The 23,035-nt window shown below is 33.7% G+C and overlaps 3 protein-coding genes and 1 long non-coding RNA gene across 5 annotated transcripts; 2 read left to right on the top strand and 2 right to left on the bottom strand.

Annotated features, from left to right (window-relative positions):
• Positions 1-17: 17 nt before the first annotated feature.
• Positions 18-10,627, bottom strand: LOC115706548 (replication factor C subunit 2). Of its 2 annotated transcripts, none has more exons than XM_030634233.2 (13): positions 10,441-10,627; positions 10,268-10,346; positions 10,097-10,176; positions 3,395-3,517; positions 3,229-3,298; positions 3,065-3,138; positions 2,484-2,604; positions 2,307-2,369; positions 1,275-1,334; positions 982-1,107; positions 818-901; positions 460-586; positions 18-370 (listed from the first exon to the last, which is right to left on the bottom strand). In XM_030634233.2, the coding sequence occupies exons 1-12, from the start codon at positions 10,482-10,484 to the stop codon at positions 482-484; spliced, it is 1,029 nt and encodes a 342-aa protein (XP_030490093.1). In that variant the 5' UTR covers positions 10,485-10,627; the 3' UTR covers positions 18-370; positions 460-481. The 2 variants fall into 2 exon arrangements, with proteins under 2 accessions (XP_030490093.1, XP_030490094.1); XM_030634234.2 differs by having other exon boundaries at positions 18-393; positions 10,441-10,625.
• Positions 10,628-12,230: 1,603 nt separating this feature from the next.
• Positions 12,231-18,118, top strand: LOC115704491 (uncharacterized). Its single transcript, XM_061109468.1, has 10 exons — positions 12,231-12,444; positions 12,530-12,785; positions 12,994-13,074; positions 13,336-13,509; positions 13,593-13,967; positions 16,009-16,073; positions 16,211-16,463; positions 16,931-16,999; positions 17,218-17,391; positions 17,508-18,118. Exons 1-10 carry the CDS (start codon positions 12,404-12,406, stop codon positions 17,883-17,885), a joined length of 1,866 nt encoding a protein of 621 aa, XP_060965451.1. The 5' UTR covers positions 12,231-12,403; the 3' UTR covers positions 17,886-18,118.
• Positions 18,119-18,221: 103 nt separating this feature from the next.
• Positions 18,222-20,301, top strand: LOC115704490 ((+)-neomenthol dehydrogenase-like). The gene is made up of 4 exons (XM_030634237.2): positions 18,222-18,717; positions 18,813-19,128; positions 19,512-19,691; positions 19,865-20,301. The coding sequence occupies exons 1-4, from the start codon at positions 18,578-18,580 to the stop codon at positions 20,240-20,242; spliced, it is 1,014 nt and encodes a 337-aa protein (XP_030490097.2). The 5' UTR covers positions 18,222-18,577; the 3' UTR covers positions 20,243-20,301.
• Positions 19,261-19,973, bottom strand: LOC133037238 (uncharacterized). The gene is made up of 2 exons (XR_009687356.1): positions 19,836-19,973; positions 19,261-19,672 (listed from the first exon to the last, which is right to left on the bottom strand). It is a non-coding gene; the product is annotated as an uncharacterized LOC133037238 (long non-coding RNA).
• Positions 20,302-23,035: the final 2,734 nt, after the last annotated feature.

Below are 23,035 nucleotides of genomic sequence, written 5' to 3'. Positions count from 1 at the left end.
TATGATGTGGACCTGTATAAGTTAAACTTCAAATTATGGAATTTAAATATTTAGCCCATCGAAGTGCAATGTTTGTTGAAAAATTTTACACTTCACAAATCACAAGGGTTAGCTATGACTAAAACAAAAAACAAAAAGAAATGCACCTCAAATCAAGGATTGAGTTGAATTTGATTCTCAAGATGACCGTGATGGGATAAAAGACATTAGTAATGGTTATGTATTTTGGAACACAATCTCAGATGGCTTACAAGGAAACATATGTTTTACCATGTTTAGCATCAAGATGGCACACCAGGATTAGGCTGGTTCCCGACCGCTAGGGATCTCACAAACTCTGGACAAATTATAAATGAGGCGTTGAACATGTCTGCAACCAATTGGGACGAGGCACTGATTCACCAAATTAAATAATTTTTAGGCAATTGAATAAATTGCAAAATCTCACTAAATGATTACCTGGTACTGGCATCTCGAACACCTAATTGCTATAAGAGAATTCTTCTGGCATGTTACAAAGAGCACGCATTGTGTTGCTAGCCACATCAAGCAGTTGCAAGTACTCATCCCCACCGTCAACAAGACACTGCAATCCACAAGACAAGTAAAATTGAGTACTAGAACATGTTCTCTATTCAACATGTCTTATTCCTATTTAACTCGCTAACTGAAACAAGAGGTAAACAAGGAAGCCCCAGTGCTTTTTAAGTAATATTTGAGAAACCCAAAGTCGATGTAAGAATGTTTTGTTTAAAAGCAAGGCTCTTCACTTTAAAAGATTTTTCAATTTGATCATAAACTTTCTCAAAGGGATAACCTTATCTGCTTCGCCCAATTTCTTGCATATTCTAGACTTCTGTTCATCTGATACATCAGCTGCTTCAACAACCATGTCAAATAACTGGAAGCAACAAAATGTTAGTATATACCTATGACAGAAACAACTAATGCATAAGCTAATAAAACAATAAATATTTTGACCTGTGAAAGCATCTGAGAGACGGGATAGCCCTCCGCAATAATGTTATTGACTTCCTTATTTGCCAAATCAAAGTTACCACTCTTGCAAGCTGTGAAAAAAGCCTCAACAACCTCAAGTGGAATGACCTGAGAGTGAGCGTCACAAGTCAGTACACCATACATCAAATGATAGAACAGAAAAACTACAAAAACAAATATAATATATTTATGTATATATGTATGTATACACTTATAATTTATAAAACAGATAATTTATTTTTTAAGAATTTTCAAATTTAAGCAGCATATCTCACCCCAGAAACACCAATCAGGTCCCTGGAAGAAATCGAAGATCCAAACAAGCGAGCTGCTGACTGCAATTTCAGCACACAAGTAAGATTCAATCAGAGATGAGAAACTCAGCCAGATAACTGGATACTACAGGACCGGCATTGTCTATAGGATATTAGAATTAATACAAAATAAGAAAGAATTACTAAATGGAAAATTAGCTAATAATAATTGTCCTTCCAAAAAGTCTCCACAAAGAATAGAAAACTTGTAATTTAAAAGAATATCATAGCACTGAATATGACATCATGTAAATTTTAAGCTAAAAAAAAAGCCATGTGATATCAAATTCAGCATTCCTTGCTGTTACAAAAACAGTAAAACTAAATGAAATATAATCCTAATAAATGGAAATACAAAAGAATAGGGGGACATCCTTAAATATAAGGTAAACCACCAGTACGGTATACCTATGCTCAACATGGGAAACTGTATTCTTGTCCCCAAATTACATGCCTACTCCCTGTCTTTCCACTTAACATTTAACAAACCATCATTTATGTATGGATTTAAATAACATGCGAGTAAGTAAATTTAAGTAAATAGCTATTTCATCAATTTTTGAGTAGTAGCACAGGAAGGAGACTTGAAATTTGGAGACATGAGATTTTTATTAAGAGTATCTTAGAATCATCATCGAATTCTGTTAATCATCAAAGAATATCCTAAAATAATATTAATTTGGAAAGTCTATATAATAAATTAAGCAAGGGGTGTATGACAGAGGTAGGCCTAATCTGAATGTCAAGTAATTGCTTTGGTCTATGGAGAGAAACCAGTCTCTCAGATTCCCGGAAAGTTTGTGTTCCCTTATCAATAAAAATCACTCTCTCATTTCATATTATCTTTTTCATTGCCTATTTAAGTTACTGCAGTGTCTCAATAACTCGGTTTTATTCCATCCAATAAATTTGGCTTGATACTATGACGATGGTAGTTGAGAAACTTAAATATTCAAATAGACACAATTTGAAAAGCTAAACAGAATCTATTACCTGCAAGTATGTAATAGCCCGCCGCAGATCACCTTGTGAAATAGAACTTAGAGTTGAAAGAGCCTGCAAGAGGCATGGGATAGTTTGTGACATAGAATTAAAAATTTACGGCTGATCCAAACATTGATTTTTAAGTTCACAATTTCTAACACAAGCTTTTAACCCTTTGTATCACACCTCTGAATCCAAATTCAGACCTTCTTCATTGCAAATGTACAATACACGACTAGTCATGACTTCTTCTGAAAGTGGCTTGAACCTGAACTTTGCACACCTAGACGCAAGAGGCTCTATGATCCTACACAAAGATAATTATCAACATTAGCAATTGAATTGTCAATGAATCTAAAAATAATATGAGGATAAGAAACAAAAAAGTTTTACATATAGTTTGACATCCCCTGTTATGTTTGATTTGACAAGCTTTCACACATGAACAAATAAAATAATTATAAGAAACACTTAATCCCCAATACAAGCCTTCACAATAGCACCAAAGTCAATACATCAAACTTTTGCACTCAGAAACATCATAAGAGTATTGTTCGTATTTTAATCAAACTAGCTGGAATGGTAATCTCATTCTCAAGGTATAATTCATAGGTGCATGATAAATTATTATGCACACCGTGGCAGCTAAAGGAATCTCTCAAAATAAAATAAGAGCACCGTGCAGTATTAAAAGATTCATCACAGAAACTATTATATGAAATCATATTATGTCAAATTCAAACAAAATGTAATAACATACTTCATACCTGCTGATGTAATTACATATGAAAAAGAACCTTGTGACTCTGGAGTAAGTTTCCATCGTACGTCTAAGGGCATTCTGTGCAATAGATACAATCATACATTTTTAGCATGCCATCACTTAATACTTACAAAATACACACTAGGAGGAACAGAGATAGAAACTTGCCTGAGCATCTTCAGTCATGGAATCAGCCTCATCAAGGATAATGATCTTATAAGGTGGACAAGGGTATCCCCTGAAGTTTTTGCCGTAAAATAGATCTAAATATCGTTAATATATAGAAACATGTAAAATAAAACATCTAAAGAAAATTCTAAACAAGATAACAGACCCTTGACGTTGGACAGAACCCACAGCAACAGCAGCAAAATCTTTGATTTTTGTTCGAACAACATTGATACCACGGTCATCACTTGCATTAAGCTCCAGCACTCTAGACTTGTATAGTTCAGGTCTAAACCAAAAAGTTTCCCATAAGAATCCATTAAATCAAAGATCATTCCAAAAAATTCTTACCCCACTTCTTTATGGGTGGGATGCATTGATAAGAACAATATAACCCCCATCACTAACTTAATTTTTAAAGTGACAGAAGAATAACAACAACTTTGAGCTGAAAATAACAACACTTATACCATTGATCAGCTTCAAACAAAAACCTACAACTTGAGTGATTATAATTCAAGTCAGAGGCAAACTACTAATGTGTAAATTTATAGGAATGGAAAAACAATATTATATAACAGTGCAAGCATTAAAAAGTCATTGAGCCCGATATCAATTCTCTAGGAATTAATACAATTCCACAAAACCACAAAGTTGAATCATAGTATGTTGGAACTTTGTATGAAATATGTAAAAATAGAAAAGTGAAGTGTGTGAGTAGGAGTCCCACATGGGATAGAAACACTACATTTTAAGTGTATATCTAGTGCAAGTTTGAGATATGGGTTTGGGCCCCAAGGGGTACCCAGTTTTGCGCGCATGAGTGAGGACTCACACACTGGACTACCACACGCGCGCGCCGCCGCCGCCGTCCGATCCGGGCCGAGTTGGCGGGTGAGGTGTCACTTTATTTTTTGAAGAAAAATTATTTAATTAAATAAAGATTTATTTTTATTTATTTATTTATTAATTAATTTTTAACACGTGATCAGAAGAGGTAAAACGCGATCAGTCAATGATCCGCCTTTTCCTCCCACGATCCAACTCCTCCCACGATAATATTACCGTTTTCTTACCGTTTTTTTCCTTCGATCGACTTCTATATAAGTCGTATCAGAACAACGTAAGAATATATCTTTTCAATATTAAAAAAAAAAAATCTTTTCTTTCTTTACGATTTTTCTGAGAGCAAACAGTAGGGTGTTACAGAGCAATACAGTTCGGTGCAGAACGTATAGTACTTATACAGAGGCTGTTTTATCCTGGGGACGCCGTGGTTGCTAGACTGCCGTGCACACTTCGGGCAGAGCCGCGAAACGTCTTAAAGAGAGCGACATTGTCCGCGACTCAGCCAGACTATTCTATCGGTAATTTGTTCCAATTTTACTCTATTTGATTTCGGTATAACAATTTTAAGACGATCAGTTCTGCTATGGCTGCTACCGATGAATTTTCTGGTTCTGCTTCTAACGATATTAACAAGCCTTTCCGTTTTGAGGGATTACATTTTAAGCGATGGAAACAGAAGATGTTGTTCTACCTGACGATGAAGAAAGTTGCTTTCGTTCTCACTGCTCTGAAGCCAGTCGTCTCTGAAGCTTCTACCGACAAGGACAAAGAGGCTGAACGCGAGAAGCAACAAAAGGATTTGGACTCCTGGGTCGAAAATGACTTCCTCTGTAAGAATTTTATTCTTAACGGTTTATCTGACGATCTGTATGACTATTATAATTCAGATAAATCAGCAAACGAAATATGGGATGCTCTGCAAAAGAAATACGATACTGAAGAAGCTGGAACTAAAAAGTATGCTGTCAGTCGCTACCTCAAGTATCAAATGGTGGACGACAAACCTGTGGAAGCCCAATCTCACGAGCTTCAGAAAATTGCACATGAGATCATCTCAGAAGGTATGACTTTAGATGAACAGTTTCAAGTTGCTGTATTAATTGATAAGTTACCCCCTTCCTGGAAGGATTTCAAAAGTACTCTCAGGCATAAGACTAAGGAATTTTCCTTAGAAAGTTTGATCACCCGCCTTCGTATAGAGGAGGAAGCAAGAAAACAAGACCAGAAAGATGAAGTGCTTGTTGTTTCAAACAACAACACTAAGAAATCCACACCAGCGGTTCTGAAGCCTAATGGCAAAAATTTTAAGAATCAGAACCGCAACTCGAATTCTAATTCTAACCGCAACAACCCTCCTCGTAACAATAATCAGAGTTGGAACCATAATAGGAACCAACATGGAAGGCAGCCACCTCCACATAAACAGAATGACCCCGCACAGTTTTTGTGTTACAACCGTAACAAGCCGGGTCATATGGCACGAAAGTGTCGGAACAAGCCTAGCTGCGCTCCGGTGCTAACTTGACTGAAGAAGCTTTTATAGCTATGATCTCTGAGATCAATATGATTGGTGGATCAGAAGGATGGTGGGTAGACACTGGCGCCTCTCGCCATGTTTGCTATGATCGTGCTATGTTTAAGACATACACTGCTGCTGATGACAAGAAAGTGTTGTTGGGAGATTCCCACACCACTATTGTTGCTGGAACTGGAAACGTGGAGCTAAAGTTTACCTCGGGAAGAACCTTATTGCTGAAAGATGTAATGCACACTCCCGAGATGAGAAAGAATCTGGTTTCTGGTTTTTTGCTTAATAAGGCTGGGTTTACTCAAACAATTGGGGCTGATTTGTACACCATCACTAAGAATGGTACTTTTGTGGGGAAGGGTTATGCTACTGATGGAATGTTTAAATTAAATGTTGAATTTAATAAAGTATCTTCTTCTGCTTACATGCTGTGTGATTTTAATGTTTGGCATTCTAGACTTTGTCATGTTAATAAACGTATCATTAAGAATATGAGTAATATTGGCTTAATCCCGAAAATGTCAGAAAAGGATTTTGAAAAATGTATCTTTTGTAGTCAAGCAAAAATAACTAAGACACCACATAAATCAATTACTAAAGAAACTGAACCTTTAGATTTGATACACTCTGATATATGTGAACTTGATGGAACGCTAACCAGAAATGGTAAACGTTATTTTATTACTTTCATAGATGACTGTTCTGACTTTACTTATGTGTACTTGATGAAAAATAAAAATGATGCACTTGACATGTTTAAATTATTCGTAGCTGAAATTGAGAATCAATATAATAAGAAAATAAAAATGCTTCGTAGTGATAGAGGAACTGAATATGAATCAAACTCGTTTATTGAATTTTATAATTCACATGGTATGATACACGAAAGGACTGCACCATATTCACCTGAAATGAACAAAAGCCGAAAGAAAAATAGAACTTTTACCGAATTAGTTGTGGCTATTTTGTTGAATTCTGCCGCATCTCACGGGTGGGGTGAAACTTTATTAACTGTTTGTTAGGTTCTGAATAGAGTTCCTAAAACTAAGAGTATATTTTCACCTTATGAGATCTTGAAAAATAGGCAACCAATTGTGTCTTATTTTAGAACACAGGGTTGTTTAGCTTATGTTAGGATTCCTGATCCTAAGAGAATAAAACTAGCTAGTAGAGCCTATGAATGTGTATTTATTGGATATGCGGTGAATAGCAAAGCATATAGATTCTATGATCTAAATGCACATGTTATAGTGGAATCTAATGATGCTGAATTTTATGAACATAGATTTCCTTTTAAATTAAGAAATAGTGGGGGTACATCTACTAGCAATGTTCCTACCTTTAGGGATAATGAGCACACTGAGAGTAATGAAATAGAACCTAGAAGAAGCAAGAGAGCTAGAGTAGAAAAGACTTTTGGTTCAGATTTTTGTGCTTACACCTTAGAGGAGGATCCTGCCAACCTCCAAGAAGCTTTGTCTTCCATAGATGCTGACCTGTGGCAAGAGGCCGTTGATGATGAAATGGACTCACTCATTAAGAATAAAACCTGGCATTATACAATCTTGCCACCTGGGTGCAAAACTATAGGTTGTAAGTGGATTCTGAAAAAGAAATTGAAACCTGATGGAACTGTTGACAAATACAAAGCTCGCTTAGTAGCAAAGGGTTTTAGACAAAGAGAGAATGTAGATTTCTTTGACACCTTTTCACCTGTCACTAGAATAACATCCATTAGAGTTTTAATTTCTCTGGCTGCTATACACAATTTAGTTGTGCACCAAATGGATGTTAGAACAGCGTTCCTTAATGGTGAATTAGAAGAAGAAATTTACATGGATCAACCTGAAGGGTTCGTGATCCCGGAGCCAGGAACATAAGGTTTGCAAGTTAGATAAATCCCTGTATGGTCTTAAGCAGGCACCTAAGCAATGGCATGAGAAGTTTGACAATTTAGTTATCTCAGATGGTTTCAAAGTGAATGAAAGTGACAAATGTATTTACTATAAATCTCATAATGACATTTGCACAATTATTTGCCTTTATGTGGATGATTTGCTTATATTTGGTTCAAATATCCATGTTGTTAATGCTGTGAAATCATTATTGTGTGCTAACTTTGATATGAAGGACCTCGGAGAAGCTGATGTAATCCTTGGTATTAAGATTACTAGGTCTGAAAAGGGAATTTCTTTGGATCAATCTCATTACATTGAGAAGATTCTTAAGAAATATAATTACTTTATTTGTAAACACCGCTTGCACACCATATGATCCAAGTGTAAAGCTATTCAATAACACTGGTGACGGTGTGAGACAATCTGATTATGCGAGCATCATTGGCAGTCTTCGATATGCCACTGATTGTACGAGACCCGACATTGCCTATGTCGTGGGATTATTATGCAGGTTTACCAGTAGGCCTAGTATAGAGCATTGGCATGCTATTGAGAGGGTAATGAGATACCTTAAGAGAACCATGAACCTTGGATTACACTATCAAAGGTTTCCGAGTGTCCTTGAAGGATACGGTGATGCATCGGAACACTTTGTCAGATGACTCCAAAGCTACAAGTGGCTATATTTTTAGCATAGGCGTGGCGCCGTTTCTTGGAAGTCAAAGAAACGTACTATTTTAGCACGATCCACCATGGAGTACGAAATGATAGCACTAGCCCTCTAGTGAAGAAGCGAGTTGGCTTAGAAGCCCAGCCGAGATCCCTTTATGGGAAAAACCGATACCGTGTGTTGATCCATTGCGATAGTACGCGCGCTATTGCAAAAGTCCGAAACCGTTATTATAACGGTAAGAAACGACAAATCCGTCGTAAGCACAAAGATCGTTAGAGAGTTCCTCTCAACAGGAGCTGTTAGAGTGGATCATGTACGCACTGATGACAATTTAGCAGATCCTTTGACGAAAGGACTAGCTAGAGAGAAAGTCTATAAAACTTCGAAAGGAATGGGACTATTGCCCTTAGAAAAATGAGTCACTCATAATGGTAACCCAACCTAATGACTGGAGATCCCAAGAATTAGGTTCAACGGGTAATAACAAATTATGAGTTGATATGTGTTGATCATGCTATAGTTATACGAGAAGCATGAAGTCCTGAAGCGATAAGAGGATGAGTTAATAGAAACTCTTAATGAGATCTATACTCTATGTGGAGTGGAGTACCGAGCTACAGGAGTACTCTTGATAGACTCACCTATGTGAATGTGGGAGTGGGGCCGCTTCCTATGAAATTTGGGGCAAAATTTCTAGAGCGTTCACTATACTGGGATAGACGTGCATGGCCATTAACGCACGGGCTTATTTGAATACACCCTTGAAAGATTGGTGCGTGGTACGACGTTAGAGATAGAGTTCAAGACTTCGAGTCACTCTAGTAAAATCTAAATCGTATTCACTATGCAAGATTCAAATCGAAAGATATCTTTGCTGAAGCACTGTCTTATAGTTGTTGAGGTTGCTCGAGAAAATATTTTTAAAAAATTTCAAGTGGGGGATTGTTGGAACTTTGTATGAAATATGTAAAAATAGAAAAGTGAAGTGTGTGAGTAGGAGTCCCACATGGGATAGAAACACTACATTTTAAGTGTATATCTAGTGCAAGTTTGAGATATGGGTTTGGGCCCCAAGGGGTACCCAGTTTTGCGCGCATGGGTGAGGACTCACACACTGGACCACCACACGCGCGCGCCGCCGTCCGTCCGATCCGAGCCGGGTTGGCGGGTGAGGTGTCACTTTATTTTTTGAAGAAAAATTATTTAATTAAATAAAGATTTATTTTTATTTATTTATTTATTAATTAATTTTTAACACGTGATCAGAAGAGGTAAAACGCGATCAGTCAATGATCCGCCTTTTCCTCCCACGATCCAACTCCTCCCACGATAATATTACCGTTTTCTTACCGTTTTTTTCCTTCGATCGACTTCTATATAAGTCGTATCAGAACAACGTAAGAATATATCTTTTCAATATTAAAAAAAAAAATCTTTTCTTTCTTTACGATTTTTCTGAGAGCAAACAGTAGGGTGTTACAGAGCGATACAGTTCGGTGCAGAGCGTATCGTACTTATACAGAGGCTGTTTTATCCTGGGGACGCCGTGGTTGCTAGACTGCCGTGCACACTTCGGGCAGAGCCGCGAAACGTCTTAAAGAGAGCGACATTGTCCGCGACTCAGCCAGACTATTCTATCGGTAATTTGTTCCAATTTTACTCTATTTGATTTCGGTATAACATAGTACACTTACAAACAAGATAATTTCTCATTTCCAGTTCTAAAGTTTTCAACCCATATTTCATTTCAGTAACCAGCAAACCAATAGCAAACCGTGACTTATTCAAAAGCAAAAGTTCTAAGCCCATATTCCCCATTTTCTAGCAGAAAATTATAAAAGCCATAGTTCAGTAACCAGTAAAGCAAAAGCGAAACGTGATATATAAATTCAAAGGCAGACGTTCATAGCAGATAATTACCCAAAAAGCTGGTGAGCAATGGCTAGAGCGGTGGTCGTTTTACCGGTGCCGGGAGGGCCATAGAAGAGCATGTGGGGACACTGGAAAACCCAAAGAAAAAAAACCAAAAAATTGATTTTTGAACAATATGGGTTTCTTTAAACCAAACCGATTGAAGATTAATGAATTTACATTAGTGGTTTCGAGGGTGTTGGTGAGGACCCGGACCACCTCATCCTGGTGAGCCACGTCTTTTACTTGCTTAGGTCGACTAGTAACAACGAAATTGAAATTAAAAACCAAAAACCAAAAACCAAAAAAAAAAAAACGAAAAATTTACAAAATGAAGATGAAAGAGAGTGTACTATTTCTCGACCCATGGCTGAGAGCTTTGCATCAATGTAGCCATCTTCTTCTTTATTCTCTGTAAGTTGATCTCTACTTGAGTAGCCTTCTGCAGCCAGCACGCTTTATAGGATTTCCGTTTATTATTTCCCGCTCTATTTGTTCTGCGCTACCCAAGCAAGTTTTTCCCTTTTTTTTTAACCCTAAAAATTAAAGAAATGTTAATGGGCATTTACACTGGTTAGTACTTTTGTAAAGTGTAATATTATTATTGGTGTAATTTAATATTAAATCTCACCTATTTTATTTTGGGAAATTTGAAATTTTATACTTACATATATCTAATATTTTTTCCCTAAACTAATATTTTTCTACATTGAAAATATATGACCACTTTTCCAAAATCCCAAAAATACCCCTCTCAAAAACTCTTTTTTTTTTCAATTTTTCTGGGCTTTTAAGGGGTCGGGTCCGATGGGGATGCACGTGCGATGGGGGCATTTTTTTGGGTTTTTGAAGTCGGGCCCGATGCCCCGTCCGATGGGTCCCCGATGCATGGGTCCGATGGGCATTTTTTTGGGAGTTTTTGAAGTCGGGGTTCGATGGGCCCGTCCGATGGGTCCCAATGCATGGGCCCGATGGTCCCGATGCATGGGTTCGATGGGCATTTAATTGGGGGGTTTTGAAGTCGGGTCTGATGCCCGTCCGATGGGCCCATCGGACCCGACCATAAAAACCCAAAAAAAAAAAAAATTCTTTGTGCGCGGCATCAGACCTTCTTCTTCTCCGGTGTTCTTTGTGTGTCGGTGTGTGTTTACGATGTTGTCGACGGTGGTGAGGGGCCGGCGTTTTGGGCGGTGGTGAAGGGTCGGGGCTTTGGGCGGTGGTGAGGGGGATTGGGGGTTGTGGTTCAGTTGGTTGAGAGAGAGAGAGATAGACGAAGAGAGAGATGGGGAAGAGAGAGAGATGGTGAGGGGTCGGCGCTTTGGGCAGCAGTGAGGGGGATTAGGGGTTGTGGTTTTGGGCGGCGATGAGGTGTGGTTTGGTCGGTTGAGAGAGAGAGAGAGAGAGATAGACGAAGAGAGAGATGGGGAAGAGAGAGAGATGAGGTTGAGTTATGAGAGGGATAATATTGAGTTTTAGATAAAATTGTCACATATTTTCAATTTTCATATGTATTCAATTAGGGAAAAATTATCCCTCAATTAATGCATAGATATTCAAAATTCTCTTTACTTTTAATAAATATTATAGAAAATCGCTAACCAATTATAAAGTGACATTTTATAGTAGTGTTAAGCACCGTGGTACATCATATTAATGCTCAAAAATTAAGTTTAAATTTTAGGTTTTCTTTAAACAGTGCTATTTTGAGTTTTGTTAAACGATATGCAAATAAGACTATTTTTCCTTTCATCAAGTTCAATTAATCCTGATGAATAATAATACAAAGGTTCAGCTATTTATCTGTTATTTTATGCTTTTTTTTATTGTTTTTATTGAAGACTCTAAAAATGTAAAACAAAGAAAAATAATCATTCAACTTTAAGCAATTATCTCAATAAAATAAAGCAAATCAAAGCCTGAAATTTAGTCTACAATAAAATAATATATATTTTATAGCGTATTATGATTAACCTCTACCAATAAAACTAAATTAAGGTATCATGCATGTTATCATAATTAGCATATGCTTTGCTGGACAGGGACATAATATTATATATCAAGCCAGTAATAATGCATTGCTATTTAATTATTTTATTACATTTTTTGTTATTAAATATTACACTGTTAGGTAAATACATAATTTGACCAATCATACAAAAAAAAAAAAGTTCAATCAAGCCAAATTCATATTAATATAAGCAAGAACAGCGAGAGAAGATATAGATTCAAGTTGAGGGAAGGATAAAAAAAAGAGGTGTATTTTTGGACACCATAATCACTTCCCAATTTAATTATATAGTATTTTTCATCATTCTAATGGAACAAGAGTACTCCTCTTCATTTCTCTCAACAAAGAGGTAACTATAATTGATATTCACAAGTACTTTTTTGAATTTTTCATTAAAATTATTTATCTAAAATATGTTGACTTTTGGTGTTCAGATATGCTGTTGTTACAGGTGGAAACAAGGGGATCGGGTTTGAAATATGCAGACAATTAGCTTCAAATGGCATCAAGGTCGTGTTAACTGCCAGAGATGAAAAGAGGGGTGTTGAAGCTGTTGAGAAACTGATCAAAGAATCAAATTTCACTAGTGAAGACAACGTCGTTTTTCACAGGCTTGATGTCGTTGACCCTCACACCATTGCTTCTTTGGCAGATTACATCAAATCCCACTTCGGGAAGCTTGACATTTTGGTACGTACCTACGTTTGATCATATTCAAAATATCAAGATAATTATATACGAATATGCAGTGTATATCAAAGATATAATTTACATAATTTTTTTGTTTATAACTTCAGTATAAGATTTAAAATTTTAAACCACATATATACTATACTAATAAATATTTGTTAATGAAGGAAAAGTAATTATTAATACCTATATATTATACTTTATGCAGATAAATAATGCAGGAATTGCTGGGGGTACACTTGATTCTTATGGTTATGCACAAGCCACTGAGCTTGCTGGTGGTAATTGGGTTAGTATTTTTATTTTATTTTTCAGTTAGTAATTTACTGAGGAGGTTCAAATAAATTATATGTGATCAGTTCTCAGTAGTTTATTATTACTCCACATCGATATAAAGTTCTTTTAGCATTCAATATTCTTATACCTTCGTTTTTTTCCCCTACTTTTATATTAAAAATAAACGTATTGCTGTAAAAGAAAATCAAACAAAAATTTGACTAATTTAATGATTAGTGATTTTTTTTTCACAAGAAAATTTTCTCTGTTACAGCCAGAGAACGGCAATTGGAATGAGATAATGACCCAGAACTATGAATCGGCTGAAGAATGCCTGAAAACAAATTATTATGGAGCCAAAGCAACGATTGAAGCACTTGTTCCACTCCTCCAATTGTCTGATTCACCAAGAATCGTCAATGTCTCATCCTCTCTCGGTCTCTTACAAGTACGTGTATATATATCATATACATAGTTTTCAAAAGTCTTTGTTCGTATAATTAGTTTTTCTTAATTAATTTGCAATGACAGTACATACCGAATGAATGGGCCAAAAACATGCTGAGCGATGTTGATAAGCTAAGAGAAGAGCGAATAGATGAGGTAGTGAGTGAGTTTCTGAATGATTTCAAACAAGGTAAGTTAGAAGCCAAGAAATGGCCTACAGAGATTTCGGGGTACAAAGTTTCGAAAGCTTCGCTGAACGCGTACACAAGGATTTTGGCGAAGAAATACCCTCAAATGTGCGTTAACTGTGTGTGCCCTGGCTATGTCAAAACTGATATCACTTGCAATACTGGGCAGTTGGTTGCTGCCGAAGGTGCTGAAAGTCCCGTGATGCTAGCCTTGTTGCCCCTCGCCAAGCCTTCCGGCTTCTTCTTCTCCAGGAAGCAACTCTCCCCTTTCTGAGATCTCATCATCAATATGTTGATGAATTTAATTATTATGTTGAAATTTTCATTATTACAAATTATAAAAGCTTCTACTTGGGATCGGTTACAAGTGCTCAACTATTTATATCTATACATGCATGACGGAATATATAATACTAATAATTCATCACTATCATTTACTTTTCTTATGTATATATACGTTTGGATAAATAGTGGGATAAATTACATAAATATACGTATATATATGCTTGCATAAGCATTCAATGTTAGTAAAAAAATGTAATTTCCTTCAGTTTTAGTATGCACTATTTGTTTCGGTTTTGAGGATTTTTTTTAATTTTTTTTTTTTCATAATACTGTAATTATTTTAAGAACACCTATAACTATAAAATTATTTACCATATTTATAAGAAAAATTCGACTAAAAAATGCTTCTAAAAACCAGATATACAATTATATTTATAGTAGAACAACCCTTATATGATAAGTTCTTTTATATATCAGTAATGATGTTACACATTTGAAATTTGATGAAGACATGGAATATTTAGTACCAAAACTATAAGCTATACGCTATGGATAGAAATTGTTTGTCCCTATTTCCTCCCGGACCTTCACTCACATGTATTATTGATCCAACCTCTAAATGCGTATAACTAAGTTCAATATATTTTTTCTTAAAATAAAATCTCTATATTTAATTTTATACTTTAATATACAAAATCCAATATTAAACTAAAATAGTTTACACACTATTTCAGCGTATGATATTCGGAATCAACAGAAAGAAGGTTTCTTACGTTAATTAATAATCTTGAGGAACGTGCTTAGCTAGAAGCAACAACCTTCTATATTTAATTTAATTCCCTTAAATAAATTATTAATTATATAATAAAAAAATCACTAATAATCAATAGTGTGATGGTAATGTCATAACGTGATACGACTCCGACCATTTCTTTCAATGAAAAAATTGAGAGAGAGTTTGGCCTAAAACTTTTGTTTTTCAATTTTAAAACTAAAAATTATTTTTTTAGTATTTGATATTGTTTTTAAAAACACAATTTAAAAAAAAAAAAAGATATATATTAAATTTTAAAGAAGCTAAAAATATTATAAACATGTCCATTTGGTTTGGTACGCTCCAACAATTCTCTACCATTAGTTATCATTAGGAATAAACACTGCTCAAAAAAGAAAGAAAGAAAGAAAAAGAAATGATTAATTCTTTCATAATTTTCAGTGGCTGCAAACTAAATCAAAAGCTAAGACAATTTATTACAAGATAGCGGAAGAACAAACTCGATAGCTACATTTATCAGTTTTCTTTTAATTGGACTTTTCATCTGGAAGTTACATTGTGGTTAAACCAGTTTTTACTAGCAAATAAACAAGTGAAATTCAATACTAATCTTAATCTTAGTGGCGTTTAGTTGGGAAGAATGAAAATATAGTAATAAGAATGAAAATGGGAATTGGAATAGCAATGGAATAAAATTTAAAATATATAAAAAAATTTATAAAAAAAATTATTAATTTTTTTCAAATCTTGCATTAGAATGATCTTTCTTTTTATTTTAAAATGAAATAGTCATTCTACCAAAATGATAGAAAGGTCATTCCATCGGAATGGTATTCCAATGGTTTTAAATGCAACCAAACAAAAGAATAAAATGAAAATTGTCTTCTTTCCATTCCATTCCATTTCATTGCCTCCAACCAAACGCCATCTAAGATCTCAATACTCCAAAATATCCATCTCACAAGAGTCGCAACAAAACAGATACAATAATCAGGTACACATCATCCACTTGTCTAAGAAATAGTTTATCCTCTGATCAAGTGACTCTTTGTACTCAAAATCTAAAATTGACTAACTCCACAAAACTATAACTTGTAGTTGGCAGGGACCAAATAAATGTGCAACTAAGCCGAAAGGAAAACACTTGGCCTTCAAATTGGCCAGAGAAAAAAGATTTTGATCAACCAAGTTTTAGTGCTTTATACGAGGCTAAATTTTAAAGCCATTCATTCATCACTAAACGAACCAAAAGAGAAGAAAACTTACATTTTTATTACAAACCCAAGTTTCATCAACAATGTCTGGAGCTTCAGAAAGGTTAATAACATTTGGTGTTCTGCACCAACATATAATATACCAACAATTTATTTTAGCGTCTCTGCTTTTTGTCTACGTTTTTCTTTTTTTAGGTTCTTTTGATGAATAAATATTTGAATGCATATGTATATTTGCAGATATGCAATTGTAACAGGGGCAAATAAGGGGATTGGACTAGAGATAGTGAGACAATTGGCCTTGAATGGAGTCAATGTGGTCTTAACAGCAAGAGATGAGAAAAGGGGTCTTGAAGCTTTGGAGAAACTCAAAGAGAAAGAGAAAAACCTCTCTCACAAAGTGCTGTTTCACCAGCTCGACGTGGCTGATCCAGCTAGCATTGTTGCTATGGTTGATTTCATTAAAACACATTTCGGCAAACTTGATATTTTGGTAAATATTAAATTTCACTTTCTAAAGAGTTTTTCTATAATTTCTGGTTTTTATTAATCTTTTATTTGAACAAATTTTAAATTTGATTGATTTATACGTGCATTTAAGGATTTAAAATGGTTCAGAATGAGAACAAATTAACAATGATTCTTTTATAAGAAGGGTAATTTCGCTTTATTTTTAATTAATAATTTTATAATTTTACGGTCTAAAATTATTATTTATGAAAAATATTGTAAAGTTTTGAAATTTAAAATATACACGTAGCTAGAACAAATAAAAAAACAACTAAAAATAATAAAAATCAGCTTCACAAAAATTTTAAATAAATTATAAAACAATAAAAAATAACTAGAAAAATAATCTCAAGATAATTATAATATAATTATAAAACAATAAAAAAAAATCATTTATTATTTTTACTTTGGTACAATACAACAAATGATGAAATGTTAAGAGCTATGCAGGTGAACAATGCTGGCGTTGGTGGAACAGAAGAAGACATGCATGCAATTGTAGCTTCTTTAAATGCTAAGGTAAGATATTGAATTTTTAAATAGGTGATTTACTGTTTGTTATGATCCTTTTAATGAACTACACACTATCTTTATTTATCTATTGTTGTTTGGTTAATAATATGTTTGAAGAGTTATAATCATATTATATTATAAAGGGTTTTAGTATTATTTTGTAATTATTAAAAAATATAGTTTAGATCGTAAAATATATACTCAGCGTATTTCTTTTAATGCAGACCCCAAAGGAAGGTGATATTAAGAAAACTACTCAAACTTATGAGTCAGCCAAAGAATGCATGCAAATAAACTATTATGGTGCTAAAAAAACTGCTGAAGAGCTTATTCCCCTTCTCCAGTTATCTGATTCACCACGAATTGTTAATGTTTCTTCTACCATGGGAAAGCTACAGGTATATAATGCAAGTTATATATAAGATTTAAAGAGAATTCCATATTAGACATCTCTGTATGTTAAAGTAAATTGTTATAGCCTAAACTTATTTTCTTTGTTATATGTTGTACTTAGAATATATCAAATGACTGGGCTAAAGGTGTTCTTAGTGATGCTGAGAGTCTCACAGAAGATAAAATTGATGAAGTGATAAGAGAGTTTCTGAAAGATTTCAAAGAAGGTTCATTGGAAACCAAAGGCTGGCCTAGTTTTTTGTCCCCATATACTGTCTCAAAAGCAGCCCTTAATGCCTTCACAAGGGTACTAGCAAAGAAGTACCCCAACTTTATCATCAACTGTGTATGCCCTGGATTTGTGAAGACAGAGATAAACTTCAACACCGGTATTTTACAGCCTGAAGAAGGCGCTGCGAGTCCAGTAAGGTTAGCATTGCTTCCAAATGATGCACCTTCAGGCCTCTTCTTTGATCGGTCACAGGTTTCGTCTTTTTGATTGGAGACACTAAAAACAATGAAAAACAGTGGAACTTTGATTATGCTTATCTAGTTTACTATTAATTAGTAATCATTGTATTCTCTATGTTTAGTTGTATGTAAAAGAGAACAACAATTCAAATGTTTTATTACATGTTTCATTAGATGTAATGAGCTTGCAACAGATTGATGTTGGAACTTTGCTACAAATTAAATTTTATATGAGATATTATAATCATATAGCAGATCAAACATTAACTGTTTGCTATAAAATAGAATGCAATATATAGTTTAATAGGCGAATCTAACATAGACACTACGCTGTCAGACAGGCTGGAGTTTTCCCTACTGCTTACAACTACCGAAAAAGACAAATCTTTGAAAATTATGTCAAGATGCAAATAGATCAATTAACAAAATAATATTATAATAATAACAAGGGCCATGAAGGAACTAGGATCTGAGGTAATTGAGAACAATCTTCTGAGAAAGGCACCGGCATAATGGCAGAAGCAGTACAAAAGAGATTGGTAGTGACTAGGAACTAGTAAAAAAAATGAAAAATAAAAACTTTAGTATACAGTAAATCTATTTTGCTGCCAGATATGCTGAAGTTAGGTTATGGAATATGAAAATGGAACGGTGTTGATTGGGGTTATGACCTCATTGCTTACATATTGATGAAAACGAAAATGCAACGGTCTACAAAAGATGACAAAAAGTAGTAATACTATAACAAAGTATTCATTTTGCTTATATAAAAAAAGGTTTGAAAGTAGGTGGATTGAATCAGTAGTAGAGCAATCTTTTGACAAGAACATAGGCACAATGGAAGAAGCAGAACAAAAGAGGTTGTTAATGGCTAGACATTTAATTTCACGATCCTTTACATTTTCCTAAAATCCCCTGACCAGAGTAGTTAATTCCTTTTCTTCCCTTTGATCAGATATGCAGTAGTCACAGGTTCCAACAAAGGAATTGGATTTGGGACAGTGAAAGAGTTGACTTCAAATGGGATAGTGGTGGTGTTGACTGCTAGAGATGAGAAAAGGGGTGTTGAGGCTGTTGAAAAATTAGCAGAGGCTGGCCTCTCTCAACTAGTCGTTTTCCATCAGCTTGATGTGACTGACCCTTCTTCCATTTCTGCTCTTACTGATTTTGTCAAAACAAAATTTGGAAAACTTGATATTTTGGTAAACAATGCAGGGTTACCTGGAGGCAAACTAAACCCTGAAGCTTTTCATGCTTCCGATGTAGAAAAGGTACATGGTCACATAGATGGTTAATCTCTTTGCAAAAAGGTTCAATTTCAATATATGTGATCAGTTGCTAATTTTATAGGGCCATGCTTTTCATATATTACTTTCTCTACTTATTCTAGAGGTTGAAAAATAAAGAGCTTAATAAACTTTCTTATAGTTTAATGTTTGTAGAAGGAAGGAATTACAATAGAAATAAACATAAATTATGTCTGAACTTTTATCAAAATAAAAATAAATTACTTGAACTTTGAATTACATACTGTCATAAAGCACACCAACATGTGATTTTGGCCTCAATCAACATTTGGAGAACAATTAAAGTAACGTATAGTATCTTATTTCATTATTTCAAAGGGTTCACTGTTTTTTAATGTTTAATGCAGATAGGGGCAGATATTAAAAGTTGGAGTAAACTTATGACAGAAACTTATGAATTAACTACGGAATGTGTCAAAACCAATTTCTATGGTGCCAAAGCAGTGACAGAAGCACTTCTTCCTCTCCTCCAGCTATCTGATTCACCCAGGATTGTGAATGTTTCTTCCTATGTCGGAAAGTTAACGGTAAGAACAACAATATTTCTTTCAACACAAATTTCAAGTTAACCAACATTTTAGCACAGCATAAAAGCTTGTGAAACATTTGGTTATTAGTGAAAACAGTGAAAGAGATTTTCTTAAACAAACAAAATGGAAATAATGACTTACATGTAACACGATTCCTGGATTTGTTTCAGTTTATACCAAATGAATGGGCCAAAGGGGTGCTTAGCGATGTTGAAAACCTTACTGAGGATAAAATTGATCAAGTGTTGAGCCAGTTTACAAAAGATTGCAAAGAAGATTCTCTAGAGAGCAAAGGTTGGCCAACTTGTTTTTCTTCATACGTAGTCTCGAAAGCTTGTTTGAATGCTTACACAAGAATAGTGGCCAAAAAGTATCCCAACTTCTGCGTCAATTGTATATGTCCTGGTTATGTCAAGACAGACATAAATTGCAATTCTGGGGTGCTGACAGTTGAAGAAGCTTCTCAAAGCGTAGTGAGCTTAGCTTTGCTTCCTAATGCCGGTCCAACTAGCTTGTTCTTCCATCGCCATGAAGTAATCCCTTTTTAGGTTATTGTATGAATTTGAATATTGTCTCCCCTTTCTTTCATACTGAACAGTAATCATTTGTCTTTTCTTATTACCAGAAGATTGTGTAATTTCATTTAACTTTTTATTTTAGTGTTCTCATAAGTAATATTAGTTTACCTTTCTTAATTAACTTAAGCAAATGTGACTCATCGTTTTGATCACTTTGTGCATTGCAGGCTGTCAAGACTCTTCATTGTTTATTCTAAAGAATTAGGAAGGGAAAGTTATTCTCGTTGCTAGTAAGATAACATTAAAGATTGACCTATGAGTTAGTTGTAATGCTGAAAATAATAATAAACGAAGTAAATTAGCAAATCTATTTTGCTGCTAGATTTGTTGAAGTTTACAGGGTCTGATTTAGGTTATCACTATATGTTAGCTAGACTCCCACTTTTCTAAGGTATAAAAATATTGTTGGAATAGTTTCCTTTATATAGCCTAAGCATCAAAATACTATTCATTGGGTTCCAAAATTACAACTTTACCCACTACTTACAACTACAACTTATAACATAAATCCAAGATCAAGATCAAAGAATAGACAGTTACAACAACTTCAGTTACAACATAATTCATTAGGACTCTGCGCTAGATCAGTAGTCACAGAACCTAGTCTATAAAAAAGATAATTTTTTCCGCCATTTTTGATTTTGAGAGAGTGCTTTAGGGCAACTCCAATGCAGAAACCCAAATTTAATGTTAAATCAACACTAAAAGGATACTATTTCAACACTAAATTTTTTTCCAATTCCAACCACAACACTAAAAATTACACTAAAAAGTATATTCTTTATTATTATATTATTTAATTAATAAAATAGATTATTATATAATTATTTGTTTTTTAAAAAGGATTATTTAATTATTAAAAAGTACAAAAAAAAAACAGAAAAAAGTAAAATGCAGTTGTCTACAGTGCCCACTATTATTAGTGGGACACTGTAGACTCCCACCAAAATAAGTTTACTTTTAGTGTTGGGTTGGAGGCTTTTGGTGAAAAAATTACATCATATTTGGGTTTTTAAAGTCCCATTGAAGATGGCCTTAGGGCAACTCCAATGGAGAAATCCAAATTTAATGTTAAATCAACACTAAAAGGATACTATTATAATACTAAATTTTTTTCCAATTCCAAATACAACACTAAAAATTACACTAAAAAGTATATTCTTTGTTATTATATTATTTAATTAATAAATTAGATTATTATATAATTATTTGTTTTTTAAAAAGAATTATTTAATTATTAAAAAGTACAAAAAAACAAAAAAAAAAGAGTAAAATGCAGTTGTCTACAGTGCCCACTATTATTGGTGGGACACTGTAGACTCCCACCAAAATAGGTTTACTTTTAGTGTTGGGTTGGAGGCTTTTGGTGAAAAAATTACATCATATTTGGGTTTTTAAAGTCACATTGAAGATGGCCTTAGGGCAACTCCAATGGAGAAACCCAAATTTAACGTTAAATCAACACTAAAAGGATACTATTTCAACACTAAATTTTTTTTCCAATTCCAAATACAACACTAAAAATTACACTAAAAAGTATATTCTTTGTTATTATATTATTTAATTAATAAATTAGATTATTATATAATTATTTGTGTTTTAAAAAGAATTATTTAATTATTAAAAAGTACAAAAAAAAAAAAAAAGTAAAATGCAGTTGTCTACAGTGCTCACTATTATTGGTGGGACACTGTAGACTCCCACCAAAATAGGTTTACTTTTAGTTTTGGGTTGGGGGCTTTTGGTGAAAAAATTACATCATATTTGGGTTTTTAAAGTCACATTGAAGATGGCCTTAGGGCAACTCTAATAGAGAAACCCAAATTTAACGTTAAATCAACACTAAAAGGATACTATTTCAACACTAAATTTTTTTCCAATTCCAACCACAACACTAAAAATTACACTAAAAAGTATATTATTTATTATTATATTATTTAATTAATAAATTAGATTATTATATAATTATTTGTTTTTTAAAAAGGATTATTTAATTATGAAAAAGTACAAAAACAAAACAGAAAAAAGTAAACTGTAGTTATGTACAATGCCCACTATTATTAGTGGGACACTGTAGACTCCCACCAAAATAGGTTTACTTTTAGTGTTAGGTTGGAGGTTTTTAGTGAAAAAATTACATCATATTTAAACAAAAGAGAGTAAATTGCAATAGGCTCAGACAATATTTTTTTTCATTATGACTTTGATATTAGATTTGAAATAAATTGCAATTGTGAATTTATAATAATACCATATTTTGTTGTGGACGCATAACAAAGGTAAAGTTTTTTTAAAAAAAATACAATTTTTATAATTCTTATATTAATTTGTGTTTTTAAAGTTGTGTTGGGATTAAAGCTATTAAAAATCCAACAAATATAATACCATATGTATGAGCTACTTTTATGTGATCCAAATTTAATAATTGGCTCAAAAGATACTCCAAAAGAGCTCTTTGCGAGAGACGGAGGCTTAAGCCTTCACTCAAATTTATAATATATAAAAAACTTTTATATTAGATACATGTTAGTTAGCTTTATTTAAGATTTTGTTTAGTATAGATGTAAATACTAAGTCCTCACTCTGTTTCTATCTAATTTCGTTAATACCACTAAAATTTAACACTAAATTTAAAAAACAATCAACACTTTTTTTCTTCTAAGTACATATATAACACTCTATTTAACATGTTTTTTTTTTTATTTCATTTCATTTTTAATTTTTTTTTTTAAATAAAAATAAGTCATTTGATTCAATTTTCAT

Source organism: Cannabis sativa, chromosome 1 (assembly GCF_029168945.1).
Source record: "Cannabis sativa cultivar Pink pepper isolate KNU-18-1 chromosome 1, ASM2916894v1, whole genome shotgun sequence".
NCBI classification, from domain to species: domain Eukaryota; kingdom Viridiplantae; phylum Streptophyta; class Magnoliopsida; order Rosales; family Cannabaceae; genus Cannabis; species Cannabis sativa.
This window is presented reverse-complemented; position numbering and strand designations above follow the sequence as displayed.